This window comes from Leopardus geoffroyi, chromosome A1 (genome assembly GCF_018350155.1).
Source record: "Leopardus geoffroyi isolate Oge1 chromosome A1, O.geoffroyi_Oge1_pat1.0, whole genome shotgun sequence".
Classification (NCBI taxonomy): domain Eukaryota; kingdom Metazoa; phylum Chordata; class Mammalia; order Carnivora; family Felidae; genus Leopardus; species Leopardus geoffroyi.
The window spans coordinates 143322974-143342744 of record NC_059326.1 but is presented as its reverse complement, the minus strand read 5'-3'; the positions used below and the strand labels follow the sequence as shown (position 1 = coordinate 143342744).

General features: G+C 36.3%; 1 protein-coding gene across 3 annotated transcripts in view; it reads left to right on the top strand.

The window, feature by feature from the left end:
• The window catches only part of HOMER1 (homer scaffold protein 1), a 143689-nt gene that overhangs the window by 44712 nt on the left and 79206 nt on the right, over nt 1–19771 (top strand). For all 3 annotated transcript variants that reach the window (XM_045496653.1, XM_045496645.1, XM_045496662.1), the window contains 3 exons: nt 9523–9679; nt 13678–13809; nt 17307–17399. In XM_045496653.1, coding sequence (XP_045352609.1) covers nt 13708–13809; nt 17307–17399 — 195 coding nt within the window. In that variant the 5' untranslated portion in view covers nt 9523–9679; nt 13678–13707. The remainder of the gene's footprint in view (nt 1–9522; nt 9680–13677; nt 13810–17306; nt 17400–19771) is intronic.

Below are 19771 nucleotides of genomic sequence, written 5' to 3'. Positions count from 1 at the left end.
AAACTGTGAGATCATGACCTGAGCCGAAGTTGGGTGCTTAACCAACTGAGCGACCCAGGCACCCTGCCTTTTTAAAAAAAATTTTTTTTTCATTTATTTATTTTTGAGAGACAGAGATTAAAATTTTTTTCATTTCTTTATTTTTGAGAGACAGAGAGACAATACTAATTTTAAATATAATGAGTTATCAGGAATACCTCTTTATTTTTAAACATCCAGTATTTTATCTGAAATGGATATGGTTTAAAATGGAGAAGAGGGCTGGGGCGCCTGGGTGGCTCAGTCGGTTAAGCATCCGACTTCGGCTCAGGTCATGATCTCACGGTTCGTGGGTTCGAGCCCTGCATCGGGCTCTGTGCTGACAGCTCAGAGCCCAGAGCGTGTTTCAGATTCTGTGTCTCCCTCTCTCTATGCCCCTCCCCAACTCATGTTCTGTCTCCCTCTGTCTCAAAAATAAATAAACATTAAAAAAATTTTTAAAAATAAAAAAATAAAATGCAGAAGTAGGGGGCGCGTGGGTGGCTCAGTTGGTTGAGCGTCCAACTTCGGCTCTTCGGCTCTGGTCATTATCTCGTGGTTTGTGAGTTCCAGCCCCGTGTCGGGCTCTGTGCTGACAGCTCAGAACCTGGAGCCTGCTTCAGATTCTGTGTCTCCTTCTTCCTCTGCCCCTCCCATGCTCATGCTCTCTCTCTGTCTGTCAGTAATAAATAAATGTTAAGAAAAAAAAATTTTTTTTAATAAAAAATAATAAAATGGAGAAGAGGGGCAGAGATGATGTCACTTGGTGGTTATTTAATAAATAGCATGTCAAGGGGCACCTGGGTGGCTCACTTGGTTAAGCATCTGACTCTGGATTTCAGCTCAGTTCATGATCTCATGGTTCTTGAGTTCTAGCCCGACATTGGGCTCCGTGCTGACAGACATCAGCTTGGGAAACTCTCTCTCTCCCTCTCTCTCTGACCTTCCTCTGCTCACTTGCTCGCTCTCTCTCAAAAATAAACTTTAAAAAATTACTTAAAATTTTTTAAAAATAAAAATAATTAGCAAGTCAGGTTCTTTGAGCATTGAATCAATTGATAATTATCATTTGCTAAAAAGTATACATTGAGTGGGATTGCTTTTCTTTACTATGAATTTTGTTATACCTCTTGATGTTTTAAAAGTGGCTAATGATTAAAGTGCCCAAGGTAAATAAGTACTATAATCTCTTCTAATAACTAGTGCTGTGGCCTAATGAAAGGACTAAGATTGATGAAAACCACTCTTAAAATGAGGGATGGTATATAAAGAAATAGTATTTTTACTAACTATAATTTTGTAATTTAATAATCTTAAATTGCAAATGGAAAATTTTAATTTATTTGATGTCATGAAAATTTCTGATGCTCAATTGTGATGCAAACGATGATTTTCTAAAAAAATCTTTCATTCAAAGGGTCATTTAACCAATTACAAGACCAAGGAACTCTATTTTTAAACATCAAACAGTTCTAAGAAATTCTTCCAGAAAAAATGTTTTGTAGTTGTTGGCGTCACATTTTGAATCTGCATACTTGTGGTATAACAATGTCACTTTACAGTTTTGTGTTGGCTAAATAGTAACTTGGAAGTTTTAAAAAACATATGCCTGCTATGTTTTTGGTCCATCACTAGATGGAGTTCTTGTAGTACAACTATGTGTTGGGTAGCCATTAGAATAATCTCTGCTTCCCTCAAAAGAAGCTTGTATTTTTCAAAAGATAACATTCCAAATGTGTATGCTGTCAGCTGTTAAACATATAACATGGCAATAGAAGTACATAATTGGCAATATGCGGTTACAATATTTGAGCAGCATCAAGACAGGTATTGTAGTCAAGATTTTTCTCATGTGGATGTATGGGGAGACGGAGTTAAACCAGTTCCCCGATAATCCCAGTGGGATTACAATTTATATTATTACTTGTGCAAGATATCTTTGGAGGAAATTCAGGTGCTTGAGCTCTGACTTGTCTGAAGACATTCTGTGCCACCCCCAAGTGGCACTGAAGCTAAGTTCTTCATGTATTACATCTAAGTTCAGTGATCATTGGTGTCTGTTCACTCCCTGTCTGATCCTTGCTCATGTCCTTTTGGCCTGAACAAGTATTATCCAGCTTCTCAAAATTCCAAAAACTGAGCTGACGTAGAATGTTTTTATCTTAGTGTGTTTTTACTTCTAACAGAGGAGAGTATTTTCACCTCACCAAGAAGTAGACATACCTTCAGTCTTAGATTTAGGCATGTTTGGATTTCTGCTTCTCTCCACTTTCTCTCTATTCCTCTTAATGAATAATAGAAATACCTTCATAGCATGTACTGTTGAGTCCATTGAGTTCCAAGCTATTAAATAGTTCCAAGCTATTAAAATTTGTCACTTATTCTTTGGTTCTCTGGCAGTCTTTATAAGTGATCCCTAAAACATTCTTTTCTTAGTGTTAATTTTGATGTGTATCTAGATTCCTCCACAATGCTGCTTTAAAAAAGTCTTTTTGGTACCTATACAGAGTTAAAAAATTAAGTAACACTTGAAGTTTTGTAAAGACAATCACTAGTTTCCCCTTCATCTGGCTGCATCACCAAAGTCAACTGCTTTTAAAACATCCAGTTGTTATTTCTCTTGGTGGTTTTCTCCCTATCTCTAATATGTGTTATACTGCTCTTTCTTAAAAGCTTTGGGTATTAAATTCTTAAAGTAGAAAGTCCATTGATAGTGAACTTTTGCCATTGTCACATTTCTTCCTCCTGCCTGTCTGAATGCAGTTAGTCTTAAGAATTTTTTTTATTGATTACCTCTAGAATTTTAAATGACCCCCCCCCCCCCACCTCCCACCCAAATCTAATTGGATATGCTATGGGGTTGTGTTATGAAGTTGATGAATGACCAGTGTATAGCTAGCCAGGAGTTCTGGAAGACCATCAGTCACATTTTATTGGGGGGCACTTCATTGTAGGGTTTATTTCATGTAAACCTCTTCAGTGATCATTTATGTAATTTTCTTTTTTTTTTTACATTTATTTATTTTTGAGACACAGAGAAAGAGCACAAGTTGTGAAGGGGGAGAGTTAGAAGAAGACACAGAATCCGAAGCGGGCTCCCTGGACATGGGGCTTGATCCCATGAACCATGAGATCATGACCTGAGCCAAAGTTGGATGCTTAACCAACTAAACCACCCAGGCGCCCCTCATTTGTGTAATTTTTAAAGTGAAAATGACTTGCTTGAAACAATTAGGAAACTTATTTTACCACATAAGCCTGGAGGCTAATTCACTGATTCAGTGACAACTCAAGGAAGCAGATTCTTTGTCTTTCCATCTGCTATTCTTAGCAAACAATGTTGGCTTTGTTCTCAGGTTAGTGGCCTCATAGCATTAAAATGACTCCTTTAGGTCCGATGTCACTGCATACACAGTGTTATTTAAGAGAACACCTCTTGTTATGTGTGAATCTCTTTGTGACTCTACCCAGAAGCTTCCAGCAAACATTCCTTGCTTATCTCATTGACCTGAATTGCTTCAGAGGTCCATTCCTAAATGGACTTCTGGTAAGAAGACTGGAATTGCCTTGATTATTCTAGTGAAGCTCACAGTCATGTGAAGCAAGGTTGGAGCACCAGAACAAAATGCAGGGAGATGTTAGGAGGGAGTGCTGAAGAATAGTTGGTGGATAGCCAGCCAACCGTGTTTATAACAGTGTCAAACTCTCAGTGGAAACTATGATTAACCTTGGGGTTTCTTAAACTTCTACCAGGCTGCTTTCTTCTGAAAACTTAATTAGAAAGTCGGGGAATTATTTGAAACCATAACCTTCTTTATATCCCCTTTGCTACAATATTTAATTATATTTACATATATTAAAAAGAGTATTTGTAAACCAAACCTTAAAAGAAGACTAGGGAGGGGTGCCTGGGTGGCTCAGTGGATTAAGCGTCTGACTTTGGCTCAGGTCATGATCTCACAGTCTGTGAGTTCCAGCCCCGTATTGGGCTCTGTGCTGATAGCTTGGAACCTGGAGCCTGCTTCAGATTCTGTGTCTCCCTCTCTCTCTCTGCCCTCCCCTGCTCATGCTCTGTCTCTCTCTCAATAACAAATAAACATTAAAACAAAAATTTTAAAAGAAGACTAGGGAGTGTATAATTTCTTTTTCTTCCCTTGAGCTTGGTTGTTAGTATTGGACCCATACCTTTGCACTTCCTTGAAACATAAATTTATTGCATAATCACATAATGTTTGCAAAAATACAGATTTAGTAATAATTTTTAAAAAGCATTATCATTGAACTTTTCTAAATCAAAGCTATCCAGATGATGAAAGTTAACTTTTTCCTTTTTTTTCCAGATCTAGAGTTTATATATATCTTGGCAAGTAGTCTTTTTGTTTTGCTTCAGTTTTCGTTGTTGTTTTTTTTCTTATTACAGAGATAAGAGTTAAATATACTCATTCTTTATGTCAATTCTAATGTGTTTAAGTAAACCTTGTTTTTAAAACAAAACTCTGATTTTACCACATTTTTCTCAGGTCATCTTGTACTTCCATTCTTCCGGTTTTTCACATCCATATTAAGTTTTGGAGTTGATCACTGCATGTAGTACTTTTACTGAATTTTAGCCCAAGATGAAGAACTTCAGAATTGTTCTTGTACCAGCTTCATAGAATTATTTTATGAACCAACTGGAAAATATTCCAGTAAGCTTTTCTTATAATAGGTCATTTGAACTACTCATTGTCCTGATAATTGATGGAAGAAATGCCAAAGTAGATGATTTTCTAGTTTTAAAGTGTGTATGGGTGTGGTGTGTGTATCTGGTTCAATTTTATTCCTCTAAGGCAGTTTATTTATTTATTTATTTTATTTATTTATTTATTTATTTTTTAACGTTTTATTTATTTTTGAGACAGAGAGAGACAGAGCATGAACGGGGGAGGGGCAGAGAGAGAGGGAGACACAGAATCGGAAGCAAGCTCCAGGCTCTGAGCCATCAGCCCAGAGCCCGACGCGGGGCTCGAACTCACGGACCGCGAGATCGTGACCTGAGCTGAAGTCGGACGCTTAACCGACTGAGCCACCCAGGCACCCCTCCTCTAAGGCAGTTTAAAGCATTTCATGCCAAAATCTGTTTGCTTTAAAATTGACAGATTAATTCCTTAGAAGAGTTCCTTTCAATGTTGTTTAAGAAATAATACTCTAGTCGTTACTAAATAAAGCTTCCATTTTGTATTGTATTTTTTATATATGTTTTCTACTGACAGTAATGTCAGTAAAAATGGCAGAATATCCAGACCAGCTTACAGTGAGATACTTTTACCTCAAAATTTATCTTTTGATTTTCATATTTTGGTTATAAATATAAGTCCTATGACATGTTAACGTGTTACATGGAAAAGAATTTTGGGGCCAGATAATTTTGCCACATGCTGGGTTACTCAGTCCTAAATGGGTTTCTTTACTGCAGGATGTTTTAGAACCTTTAATACACTAATGTACATTATAAGTATTTCAGAATGGGACAGAACAGTGTTTGCAGAATTTATTTAAACACCGAACACTCATTTCTAAGACTGTTGTTCCATAGAATGTATTTTGGGAACTATTTGTATCTGATGCAGTTAGTATTTTTGTGAATTGCTATAAAGGAAGTACTGTGTCTAATCTTTATTGATGAATGCCATCCAGTTTACTTAAAAAAGTATTAACTTTAACACTTGGACACTTGGGCCAGTTAGTTTCAAATGCTTTACGGATCCTTTTAAAAATTAAGAGCTTTAAGATTTCAGGTATAGCTTTTCTCTGCTGCTTCTTAGAGCTTTTCTCGAGAATGAAATTCACATGCTTAGTGTTATTGAAATGTATCTTAAACAGACTAGTGTGATACGATCTCTTGATGACTCCCCCAACTTTTTTTTCCTCCGTGGTTTTCTCTACTGTGCTCCAAACTAATATTTTTAAGTTTCCATTCTGACAGTTTTATATGCAAACCCTTATACACATCTGAACTTGGTCAAAACTTCACTCATCCTCTCCCATATAATTCTTCCTCAAACCCAGACTTCAGTTTCTGTTTCCCAACATGGCTAGTGGCACTATTGACATTTTGGTCTGGTTCTTTCTTGTAGGGGGCTGTTCAGTGCATTGTAGATGATTACTGATGCCCCTGGCTTCTACCACCTACGTGCCAATAGCAGTCTTCCTCAGTTGTGACAACCAAAAATGTCTCCAGGAATTGTGAAAGGTCCCAATTGGGACAAATCACCCCTGTTTGAGAAACATTGCCCTGCAACCAATCTGTTGCTTAATTTTACTGATTCTGTTTTCTAAATTTACCTTTAATCCCTCCTCAATCTTCATTCCATTCCCTAACTTCCATTCCCCTCCCTCCCTCCCTCCCTCCCTTCCTTCCTTCCTTCCTTCCTTCCTTCCTTCCTTCCTTCCTTCCTTCCTTCCTTCCTTTCAGGTTTTATTTATTTGTTTTTGAGAGAGAGAGAGCACAAACAGGGGAGGGGCAAAGAGAGTGAGGGAGACACAGAATCTGAAGCAGGCTCCAGGCTCCAAGCTGTCAGCGCAGAGCCTGATACGGGGTTTGAACCCACGAACCATGACTTCATGACCTGAGCTGAAGTCGGATGTTCAACCGACTAAGCCACCCATGCACCCCATTCGTCTTTATTTCTAAAACTTGAGTTTTTTTCATAAGAGTCTGACTAGCCTTCTTGTGTTCAGTCTTGTTTCCTTCCCATCCACCCCTTCAGTACTGCCAAATGTGTCTTTCTAAAACATAGAGCTGTTCTCTATTTACAATCTCTGAGTAGTTTCCAGAGGGAACCCATATGAATTGGCTTCTCTCTTTAGCCTCATTCTTCAAAGGCACTCACACTCACTAAGGTTCTTGATACACCTACCTGTGTACTATTGCCTCTTCCCACTGTTGCCATACTTTGTTTCAAATTCTACTAAGACATCACATTCTCCATGGTAGCTCTCGGTCACTTATTTCCAAAGAATCTGTCATGGTGAAGAGCATTTTATTTTTTTGACATCTGTCCTCCCTCATCATTTTCAGGGGCAGGGACCATCTTTATCTGTTTTTGGCTTGTAGATATTCAGTAAAGGTGTGAACTATTTATTAGTATGCCTTGATAGATGTAGTAACTTCCTTGTTACTTCTAGGAACTCTGTTCCCTGTGTCAGCGGTGAAATTATTTTCCTAATATTTTTAATCTAGAGTTTGACAAGATTTTGACCAGAAATCTTGAACTGTAATTTTAAGAAATCACCTATTCAGAAGAGAATTGAAGAAAAGCAGTGTACTTGGTTGATACTCAAATTCGTAAGGCACACTTGTAAAACAGCTAGTTTAAAGATTTTTATTCACAAGGGAATTGAATTTATGGATTAATTGTGCAGATTAATATAATTATGTGAATTAAAATGTGGAAAGTATTTATAAGATTCAAAACACTAGATTTCCGCTGATAGGGATTGGTTGATTGGTCATATAAGATGTGTAAAGGCAATATCATTGTCTTAACTATTTTTGTTTCTTATAAAATACATATATTGCAACACCCTGCACTATTTAGAAATTTACTGCTTGTCAAATGGGGGAGAAGTTGTTAGATAACCCTAGAGTTCCTACTTCCCTTCCCTCCATGCCCTAAATAAATACACTTGTGTGTTTGCGTTTTCCTGTGGATTGGAACTAGTTAGTTACAGTGAGGCTGACCAACTGCACTACACCTAGAACTTTAATTAAAAATTGAAGAGAAAAAAAAAGCCTCAAGGTTTGTAGGGCTTTTTGGAAGATAACCTAAGTGTAGCCTCACTGAAAAATTGAAGGATTAAAGATAGGGAAAGAGGGAATGAACTAGACCTCTTTCCAATTCAGAAGAGTTCTTCATCCAGGCACAATGCCTTGGGAGGTTGTGAATAATTATTTGTTGAATGAATCTATATGTAATATGAGTTAAGCCAGAAGTGATGACTCTCTGCTTCAGTTTTTAGGGAGTGGCATGAAATGTATCAGTTGCTTCACAACAGATTCTTAGAATAAGAAAAGTTGTTATGGAGGTTTCCAGAAATAAAGCTGGAGGAGCCAGGTTACCTACAGGGAAGGGGCCTCCCTTTCATACCTGCTCTCCAAGGGCTGAAGAAGATCATAGACATATGTGACACCCAGCCTATTACTGTTACCTGAAGAGTCATGTTGCCACGGGCCAGACTTGCCTTGCCTGTTTTCTAACTTCTTCTCTTCCATACTCTCCTTTCTTTACTGGTTAAAATTCTCTTTAGGACCTTATGTAGCTTTAGGAAAGGAAGATGTTGTGTAATTGAAAGAAATTTATTTGGGCTCAAAGCAAAAAAGCCTGGTAAAGGCTGTTTCCAGAACTTGAAAATTTTGCATTCTCATGCTTCTGTTGCATATATATCATCACATGCTTGTTTTCCAGAATGTAAAATAAGCTAATGATATTTTGGATACACATTTTTTAATAGTTTGGGTTCTTGAAATTATTTTTAAAATCTGTTTAAGGCCCTACTCAGTAAAAGATACTATGGTTGTGAGCTACCTTGTTTTCTGTATACTTTTTAATATAGTAGAGGTCAACTTTTCTCAGTAAGTTTATTACCTGTTACTGGATTAATCTAGTTTTAAATAGGTGAACATTTTTAACCTAGTGCTTATATAAAGTTCTTGTATTTTAATAGAATATAGTCGGTTCTCATTATTTAGAGTAGTTGTGTTCTATACAGGCATCACGAACACTGAATTATCAAATACTCAAAAGATTGCTTCTAGGGGATACAGAGAGTTAGGTTCCTACAAGCCTCCGATCACATTTTCATCAACCAGTCAATACATAAGCTTGTTTTATGTGTGTTTGTATTTAAAGATCCCTCATTTAATATAGACAATTGATTGATTACCGTTGAACTCATGGCCAACAGCACTATAATTCATGCCTGAGCATAGCTTATAACGTTCTCTCCGTAAGACACATCACAGCCTTCTTGCATCCAAGAATAGACTGTGCTTCAGCACTATGCTTGGGAGCTGTTTTACACAGTGAAAACACCAACAAAAAGCACAGTATTATGAAATGCATGGTGCCAAATAGATCACAAAAAGGACACTTGTTTATAGTATGGGAGCTGAAATAAGGCAGAGTGTTGCCTTGATCAACCTCAGATGGAAGCATGCATGTCAGGCGATTGCATCTTTCCACTACAAAAGACTAAGAAGGTACCTCAAGTACTGATTTTGGAGTTACAAATACATTTTAGTGAGTAGACAGATTCGTCACATAATGAGAATGGACTATAATTGTTTTAAAGAAGCTTATGATTGAATATTTACAGTATTCAAATATGGAACAATGTTTCTATCGTCTTGGGGGATGTGGGAGTTTTGGGGTAAGTGGAGTCATCCTCACAGATTTCATGTTCTGTTGTCCAGTGCAATAAAATGACTGCTTTCAATCTGTCATTTTATTTTCTGCCTGATAGGGAACAACCCATCTTCAGCACTCGAGCTCACGTCTTCCAGATTGACCCAAACACAAAGAAGAACTGGGTACCCACCAGCAAGCATGCAGTTACTGTGTCTTATTTCTATGACAGCACAAGAAATGTGTATAGGATAATCAGTTTAGATGGCTCAAAGGTAAGTTATATTCTCTTTAAATGATCTTGCTCTTTTGCTTTTATAGTAGGGCATCTTCTGTTTTATTTGGGGAATTTTCATCTTTATTAAGATACAATATTTCCTTTTGAGTTTTAAAAACTTCAAAAAGCCAAAATTGATCATTTTTAGCAACACTTTTTGTCTTTTTATCTGCTAAATTACTTGGATTGACCACCTTATTTATATTGAGTTACATTCCAAAATATTCTACAAATTTTAGGTTAGTTTATTCGATATATTATATATTCATTGCATATCTATTACATGTCAGGCACTATGCTAGTTGCTAGGAATATAGTGGTAAACAGAATGGACAGTTTCTACACTGTTGGAGCTTACAGTCTAGTGAGGAGCTAGAATTCTTTTCAGATACACTTTTGTAGATTATTCAGTAATTCTAAGTCCCTAAATGGTATGAAGTCTGGTCAGTGTCAGCATTAAAGCTGACATCCCTTACTCTGAAGGGAAGCATGTGGACAAGACCTAAGTTTTTATTTTTAGGAGAGGCAAATAGTATAATGTTTAAGAGCATGGACTGCCTCGGTTCATATCTTAGCTCTGCCATCTACTAAGTTTTTGACTTCCGGCAAATTATTTCTCTGAGCCTCATTATTCTTAGTAAGGATTAAGTGAGTTAATATCTGCATAGCACTTTGATCATTGTCTTATAGATAGTATGCCTTTCAAAGAGGGGAGGGAAATGCCATTTTTTAATCAATGAATTTTGAATAAGTAATACCAAACATCAGATTCTGGATAAAATGTGTATAGAAGGACAAGGGTTTCATTCTTCTCCTTCATGTTTTTTTAAAGCCATGAGGCCTTTGAACTTGCAGAAATTTTAGGAGGTCAGCCCAAGGTCTAAGAGCACACACTCTAGACCTAGACTCTCTGGTTTGAATTTTTGCTCTCCTGCTTCCTAGCCATGTGACCTAGATCGAGCAAGATATTTCATGTCTTCACACCTTAATTTTCTCATCTGTAAAAAGGAACTAATAAAAATACCTACATCATTACGCCATGGGATTCATGTGAAGATTAAGTAATTTATGCAAAAACACGTAAAGGGTGTATAGTAACCACTATAAAAACCCTGCTCTTGTTATCGTTGTTAATATTTTTAGGCTATTAGGTATTGCCTAGTGGTTTGGGGAAACAAAAGATAATTTAATGCTCAACTTTCAATTCATTTTCTCTTGTGCTCACTGCTTATCTCCTTAACTAGATTACAGAACCCCAGGGGCTATTTGCCCCTTATCTTCTACTTAAGTGACTAGTATGTATTTATTAGAATAATTGATTCTCTTTCATTTTTACTTGGAGGATTTAAAGGACTTGAGAAATACCAATAGTTAATTTCTATAAAACTTTTTTAATGAAGAATAAGTTTGTCATATTTTGTAACTATTTAGTGACATCAACAGATATTAATTGTTGTGATCTCAGCCACTAGAATATTAATTTCTTTCTTTTCCCTGACTGGAACTTTCAGTTCTCTATAATCTGTATTTCCCTCTTGGCCCAAACCACAGATAAGATGGAGTTTTATCAGATGGGAGACTTAAATAGAATAAAGTTCAACTGAAGTATTCCCATGTCCCATGTGATTAAATAACTCTCATGTGTCCTTCCTTCTGAGGCGATAGGAACTATTGCTTCTGGCCTCCATTCTTGAGTATACTTTGCAGCTTGTAAACATTACACTGTTAAATAGCTCTTGTGAACAAGTTTTTATTTATTTTAACAAAATCTACCCTCTGTAGCAGTTATGATTTCTATCACATGTTCCATTTTCTAGTTAACTTTTTTAAAACTGATGCTGGTAACTACTGCAGTTCCCTGCAGGCAGAGTTGTTTTTGGTAAGCAATAGTGTAAGCAGAGTGGCTTACTTGTGGCTAAATGAGTGTTTTCTCCTCCCCGCCCCACTTCTATTTCTGCACTGCGTGATGAGTTGGAAAGCCCTTAGGTGCCCCTGATTAGAAAATGTCCGTTTGTTCTCATTTAATGCCCTTACTGTGCATGTAAAGTTTGCTTAAAGGCTTTCTAATCATGCTGCAGAGACATCAGCATGGCCGAGGGCCAAGATAAGGGCACTACATGATCTGTAATGACACAGCATTTCTACCTGTTTTCCTTGAAAGGATGGGAACTCTGGGATTGAGAGAAAATTTATTTTAAAGAATTAAGATTTTCCTTTTAAGTGGATTCATCTTCAAAAAATTGAAACCATTCTATTCAAAGAATTCTAATGAATAATTTTTTTAAGTTTTTTTGGGGGGCAGGATGGAGCAGAGAGAGAGAGTGGGGGGAGGGAGAAAATCCCAAGGAGGCTCCCTGCTGTCAGAACAGAGCCTGATGTAGGGCTCAAACCCATGAACCATGAGATCATGACCTGAGCCAAAACAGAGTTGGACACTTAACTGACTGACCCACCCAAGCATCCTGTGAATAATGTTTTTTAAGTGTGGGATCGTCTTTCATTTTAAAGTTTTTCTTCAGTGATTAAAGAATCCCTAAACAAGTAATCCCCAAGACAAGTGGAGGCAAGGAAAGGTTCCAAATGGGGATTAAAATGGGACTCTTAACCTTAAAAGCATCAAGAAGTTCATTTGAAAGAGCTGAAAGTGAAGGTCTGTGACCTACAGCAAATGGGTCATTTTTCTTACAGGTTTTCTTACAGGTTTTCTTATAAAACCTATTGCTACCTCACTTTTTGAGAGTTACTGAGATCCCATGTAAAATGCCCTTCTCTCCTTGAAAACACTTAGATCTCAGCTCACAAGCACCCTCCTCCGGGAACACTCAAGGACCGCCAAATCTAACCTAGTACCTGCCAGTCCTTGCCTTCTAGACTCCCTCTCTCTATCACATGCTGGTCTTACAGGCTTCGCAGCACATAACACTCTGAAATTACATTAGTCAGTTACTTACGTATATGTTAATTGACTGACTGTTCTTGGTTTAGAATGTAATCCACAGTTACTTACTGTTCAGTGTTACATTTCAACTCTCTAGAATTGTGCTTGGCATTTAATAGGTACTCAGCAAAAAAAAGTTGTATAACCAAATGATTCCATAACCAGATTCCTTACCTTTTGTTATATTTTGTTATTAACCATTTGTTAATATATCCTTTTCCATTGAGTCTTTTCATTTCATGACTACCTGCAATTTAGAGTACTTTGTTAGCCACATTTTACAGAATCTAAAATGACACGCTAGGAAAAGCAGCTTTTGAACTGAAGGGGAAGGAGGTTTGAGTATGAGTATTTAAATTTTGTCACAGGTAAAAATGCTTAATCAAGGGTAAGAGCTCTCATAGAACTACAGATAACACATCTGCTTTTGTGACAGAAAGCAAGGGGCCAGCTACTCTTACTATCTTCTTTAGTAGGACAGGTGTCATACATTTATTATAACTTCATCAATACATGCATACTCATAAGTATTTTTATTTGTACTGTTCACATGTTCAATAGATTTTGCTTTGTTCTGAAAATGCTTGATTTTCATTCTACTTTTGGTAGTTCACCAAAAAACTGCTTATGAATTTGGTAACATGTTTATTTCTATTATTACTGGAATCACTTTGTAATCTGAATTTTGGAGGGCATTAACTCACTAACTTAACTGATTATATACTTTTATAGTACTGTCAGTGGGAAGGTACTTCTGTTAATATGATACACAGTAATAGTTGGAATTTATTATGGTGTTCACCAAAATCAATATTTAATAACACCAAAATACTAATTTTGTAAGAAACTATGTGTTAAATAGAAATGATAGTGAATCTCAGTATCATGAATTTATACCACTTTGTGGGAAAAGAAGTAAAGTATATATTTAGGGGTTGTTTTTCCCGTGAGCAAACTCATTAGAAATCCTTTGTTTTTTTACAGAAGTAAATAGTCCTGTGTTTAAATGCCTGTTTGCTAACTTTTGGCTTGTAACTCATATTTATTTTATTTTTTAGGCAATAATTAATAGCACCATCACCCCAAACATGACATTTACTAAAACATCTCAGAAGTTTGGCCAGTGGGCCGATAGCCGGGCAAACACTGTTTACGGACTGGGATTCTCCTCTGAGCATCATCTTTCAAAAGTAAGTCAACTCATTAGATTACGTGGAAATCTTCATCTTCAAATCATAGGTCTTAAATATATAATAGCAAATGAAAAGTGTAAAATGTAGGAGAAATTTAATACTCTAGAACAATTATAGTGATTTTAAAGCAAGAAGTGAGAGATCATTGGATTTCACTGTCAATTGGGAAATAATTTATACACATTAAAAATGGTCACCATTGATAGAGAAGTATTTGGGTGTTAACTCTCTGTATGATAGTTCACATAACAGTTGGGGATTATCACTTCTGAATGGACTTTGCCCAGGGATTAGCACCTTAGTGGAGATGGTCTGCAAGAAGGTAAACAGCAAGCTCTTCTGAATTGTGAAAACGTAAGCTGATAGTGATACAGATTTCAGCTTTTTGACATGACAGCAGGCACTTAAGAATTACTTTGTTTAGGGAAAATGGTGCTTTCTCTGAGAATTACTTCAAACTCTGTAATATAGTACAGAGTGGTGAGATCTAACAAACACATGAAGAGTTCCTGCAGGATACTGACCAAGTGAATGACTGTGGCCAGAAAGGCCAACAAAATACAGAACATCACCAGGCTAATTACTGGAAATAAAAGAGTTGTCCCGCGTACCAGCAGCAGCTTGCAGTGTTTATACCAGCAGTGCCTTGTGGGTGTCATCCACAAAGACTAAGGCAGAGGAAACTGTCTCAGGATAAGATACTGATCAAGGAGATGAGAAGTACTCACTTGGCTCATCAGATTTTATGCTCACCAGACCCAAAGATTTATTCTTTGAACTTCTCTATTTGAAATGTTCAATTAAAAGGATAACACTACCTTTCACAATAATTTGATGCCTTTTGGGAGTTACAAATGTTCAGCTTCAGGGTCATCAGACTCTTGTAGGTATACACTGTTTATGTTTACACTGTAAGCTATTCATTACAGAAATCATTCTGATGCTTAAAAATAAGTTCTTTTTAAAAATAATCTTACATTTTTGTGACTATTTATTGACTCGTGGGTATAGTTAGATCAATAATTGAAGTAATCTTTGCTTCCATTTTTTTTGGTTGTAGACATTACTTAACATGGTTGTTTTCAAATATTTTTATTACCTTTAATATAAATTACAGTTTAGGGACCAATTTTAGGGCTATTTTAACTTTCGCCTTCATGATTATAAGTCCATTCTCTGTAGGATGATGAAAATGAAAAAGTGTTTCTGATTTGTTTTCTGTTACACCCATCTTACTCTCTAAATACATTTCTTGGACTGTGGTAAAGGTATGAATTCTAGATTCAAAGTATTTCAACATAGCAGGGACACAGGTATCCAGCTGAGCATTGCCTCTCCAGAAATAATCCCCTTAGGAAATTACACATTTGTTCTAATAATTTTGCCATTACTCAGATGGAACCTTTTTGGAACTTCCTTTTGAAATTGTCTATTAAAGTCTAGAGCAAAAAAAGTTGATATATTACCCTTGCTAAATTTCTTGACAGGAACTAAATTGTGGATTAATTTCTCAAATAAACTTGTATGAAATGATTTTTTGGCATAAGTAATTTTGACTGCAAATTAAGTTTTTGTCACATCTTTGAGGTTACTGGGCAGCTAGCTAATGTGGCAAAGTAATAGCTTATTAAATTCTGTCAGTTATACTGTATCCTTTCATTTGATCTTTTTTTTCTGAGAATGGCTTTTATATTTCAAGAATTTTTCCTCTTTCAAGTTAACATATACTTTTGACCAACCTTACTGATAGTGATTCCTAGTATTTTGAGGGAGAATCTACATTAAATAAACTAGACTTGGCTCCAGGAATTATTCACTGGACTTGGCTCCAAGAGTTGGTGATCAGTCTCTTTATAATGTTTTTGTCCAGAGATGACAAAATCATGATTTATTTTCCATGTTACCTTAAAGACCATTGTTGCCGCTTTATAGACTATAGGGGATCCCAAGGAGTTTATAATCTTTTACATAAATGAAGCAAGCATGTAATTATTCTGGCCTATTTTATCATTAAAAACCGTAAGTGAATCAAAGCATTATAAGGGTTTTAGAAAGTCTGAAGGCAATTCTAGACAAGGATCTCTCAAAATAAGAGAGAGTAGCTGTATTGAGAGAAATGTTTGGTCCGTAGGGTTGATGTATGAGGAAAATTGCAACTGTGCTTGGATTGTTAGAGTGCTTACTAAGTTGTATTTTGTTACCATGGAAACACAAACCTATAAAAATTAACAGTAGTGTGAACCTTTATGAAGTTGAAAGAGTTTTAAACATTAACTATGTTGGAATGCTAGATGAGTGTAAGAAAAACTGTGTTCTACTTCAGATTACATTGAGAGAAATTAATTATGGTTTCCTTTTTATTCCATTTACACAAGTGTGAATGAGACCTTTTTAGCTTTGTGTTCAGATTACTTGAACAGAATACCTCCTTACTTGAAAAAGGAGTAGTAATATACATTCAGTTCCCTGATCTACAAGTTACAGGTGACAACTTTAATGTAAGAAGTAAAGTTGTAATGAAAACTTAAATGTTAGCCTTCTTCCAAATGTCCAAGGCAGGTTAGAGTACAATGACCTTTCCTTCACAAGTTTTCCTTCTCAGTATCAAAATGAAATCAGGGTTGGCTTATGGGGTTTGAGTAGGGAACCATAATTTCATATTTTAATTACCAGCTCTAGCTGGTGCTTTAAGTTGCATAGAGATTTTTGACTTTTTAATTTGATTATTGTGTAGCCTTAACTTACTCTGAGAATAATGTAGACTGGTTTCCACTTCCAAAGCAGTAATAGATAATCTTTGTGGCTCTGACATTTCTAGATTACTATGGATTTGTAGGAATTAGCATTTTACGTACCATAGTTTGTTCTTGTTGTTACCAATTTTAAAGACCTTTGTGGAGTTCGTGTTATTCCTCTCTGCTGTTGTACATTAGCTGTTTAAGAATCTTTGGAAATGAAGTTTTAGTAATGCCATTTAGCGATAATAGTAAATGTTGCCATTTATATTGTTGAAAATAAAAAGCCTCACATAATATGAGAGTTTATGTTCCAGTAAAATTTAAAAGCACACTCCAAATACCGAGATGTTTATGAGTAAATACCTAAAAGATTCATTTTTTTCCCCTGTGATAAACAAAGTATGCTAATCTTTACTGATTCCACTCCCATCCTATACTCTGCACCTTGGTCTTAGTAAAGTGTATCTGAACACTGAGGAAGAGACGTAGATAAACTAGCTGACCTCAAGTTCTAAGTTAGTTATCATGATGTCTTTGACTGCAGTTTGTCCAAGGAGTTTGTAGTGTACAGATAAGTGTTTGGTATTAGATTTCTTTTTCCTTCATTTTCGTATTACACCTATAATTGATTTGATGGCTACGTCGCTTGTGTTAAGAGTCAGTTATTCAGCAATTGAAAGAAAACCAAGGTAAAAGTGGGCAGTGAGACCTGTTTTTATTTTATTTGGTTAATGTATATAGTCTTTATACATTCAGTTCGCAGAAAAGTTTCAGGAATTTAAAGAAGCTGCTCGACTAGCAAAGGAGAAATCACAAGAAAAGATGGAACTTACCAGTACACCTTCACAGGTGGGTATTTAATTTCTATTCCTATTTTTGAGCCTTACTCATTTCCGATGGTATCCTTTATGCCAGGGTTACATTTGGGAAAACAATGGCAAATTTAAGGTAATTTCCAAAGTGGACATAGAATATGCCCTTCACTTAATCTGTACTGGTGGAGAAAGGTGGTTTTTTCCTGTATGCCAATGTCTGCAAGAATCTGGGGAGGAAATGAGTTTAATAATTATAACTCAGATTTTTTGATGTGCATATAACTTTAAAACAATCATGTGTAAAAAGCATAGATTGGCCTAATGTTTTATGTTCTGTGATGGTCAATCACAAGAGGAGACACAGGAGAGGCTCAGGAAAATGAGTTTATTGTATTCACAGGTCTTAGAAAAAGGTGGCATAGCATACATCTGAGGGGCACATAGGGAAGCCTCAGGGTGGTCAGGAGGCAGAAAGCAGGAGCATGGGAAAAGCTGAGGCTAGAGCTATATTGGCGTTTCCTTGGGAATGGCAGGGCAGGGTAGACAGTTTATTTGGCTTGTTGAATAATTTCTGTAGGCTCTAAACTTAATAGGGTATTCCCTTGTTGCCTGGTATCTGGCTCTGGGATGATTAAGGCAGAGGAATTTTGCATCCTGGGTGTGTGGGCCAGATGAAGGAGGTATAGCTCTGCGTTGGTTAGTTTGCATATCAAAGGCATGCCCCCATCTTACCTCCTTGCTAGCCAGGAGGTAGTAAGAATTGGCTAGCCAGAAAGGTTTTTTTTTAAGATGTCAAAATGTCAAATACATAGAAAATTAAAAAAAAAATCTGTTTTATTTGATTTTAGTCTGTTTTCCTTGATTTTAAGTGTAATTACATCTGACAGTTGGGACATCTTTATACTTAGTACTGAGACCCAAACAATTTTCCTTTAACAATTGATTTAATACTGTGACTTGCCCATCATAATCTTCCTTCATTTGGAAATTAAGTAGATCTCCGAGTTAAGTTCCTTAAATACTATTTCAGTACTTTTACAGAGGTTTTAATGTACATGGTATGATTCAACTTTTTTAATAGGCTTTTCTAAAATTAATTTTCAGGGATGCCTAGGTGGTTCAACCAGTTAATGTCCACCTCTTGATTTTAGATCAGGTTTTGATCTCACAGTTCGTGAGTGCCAGACCCATGTCCAGCTCTGTGCTGAAAGCAGGGAGCCTGCTTGGGATTCACTCTCCCTCTCTCTCTGTCCCTCCCCCCACCTCAAAAATAAATAAAATAAAATAAATTTTTATTTAAATTTGTGCCCTAAGTGTAGAGTTCAGGTTTGGGCTGGGTTCTTGTCTATAGCAGTTGTTTTTGAAGCATACTCAGGAGTTTACATGAAAAGGAAAAATCAGATGTTATAAATGTTTCTCTGGAATACTGTCAGTAGTAGCAGATTTACATAAAACTTGAGGAAGTAAATCGGAGTTGCCTGGGAATTTAGCGACTAGCCATTTTTGAAATTTTTTTGCTCTTCACCTTCCACCTCACACCTGGCACCCCACTGGGTTTTGATAAACCCTACTGGTATAAAGAGTTGGGTGGGTTTTTTTGTTTTTGTTTTGTTTTGTTTTTACAGAACAAGAGAGCTCTGTTAACTATGCTTAAAGTACATATTTCCTCATAGATTAAAGGTGTGCCAAGGCTCCATTGTACCTCCTCAACATTTGCATTGACCTGGAGTAACATGAATGATCATTTTGAAACTTGCGTTGAATCTCTCTTCCCTAAGTGCTACGGGAGTTAGAGTATACTTTTCATAAAAACCTATTTAAGGTTTAGTACCAATACATGTTGGGAACTCCAGGTCCTCAGGTGAATGATTCTAGCATTGTAAGAGGATATTACAGCACATGCAGTTAGAGAATAAGCAAAGGACTCCAATAAAATTATAATTGATTACATTTGGCCGTTGTACTTAGTTCTTGTTTCTCTGATCATAACATGTCTTTATTTAATTGGCCATGAGCAAGTTGCTGGTAAGATATCTGCCCCTCTTTGGTGGTAGGAATGTCTTTAAGCCTTCACTTTCATCAAAAGAGTATATCCAAGATGTTTATATATGGAAAATACTATGAAATAGAAGGACTAAAAAAGATCTTAAGTTTATCAGTATTTGAAAGCCAAAATACACTGACCTTAAGTTGTCTTTTCAAAACATTTGAAGTCTGGTTGCTAATTTGATGTACAAAGCAGAGTAATATTTTTTAAAAAATATACTTATTTTCATTTCCATTTCCTCCCCCTCCTTTTTGTGACATTCTCTTACATATGTCATTAATATCTCTGTTTTACTTTGAAATGTTTGACTGCTGGCCACTCTGATTATACTCATCTGGAGAGTAGAGTTTGATTCTCCC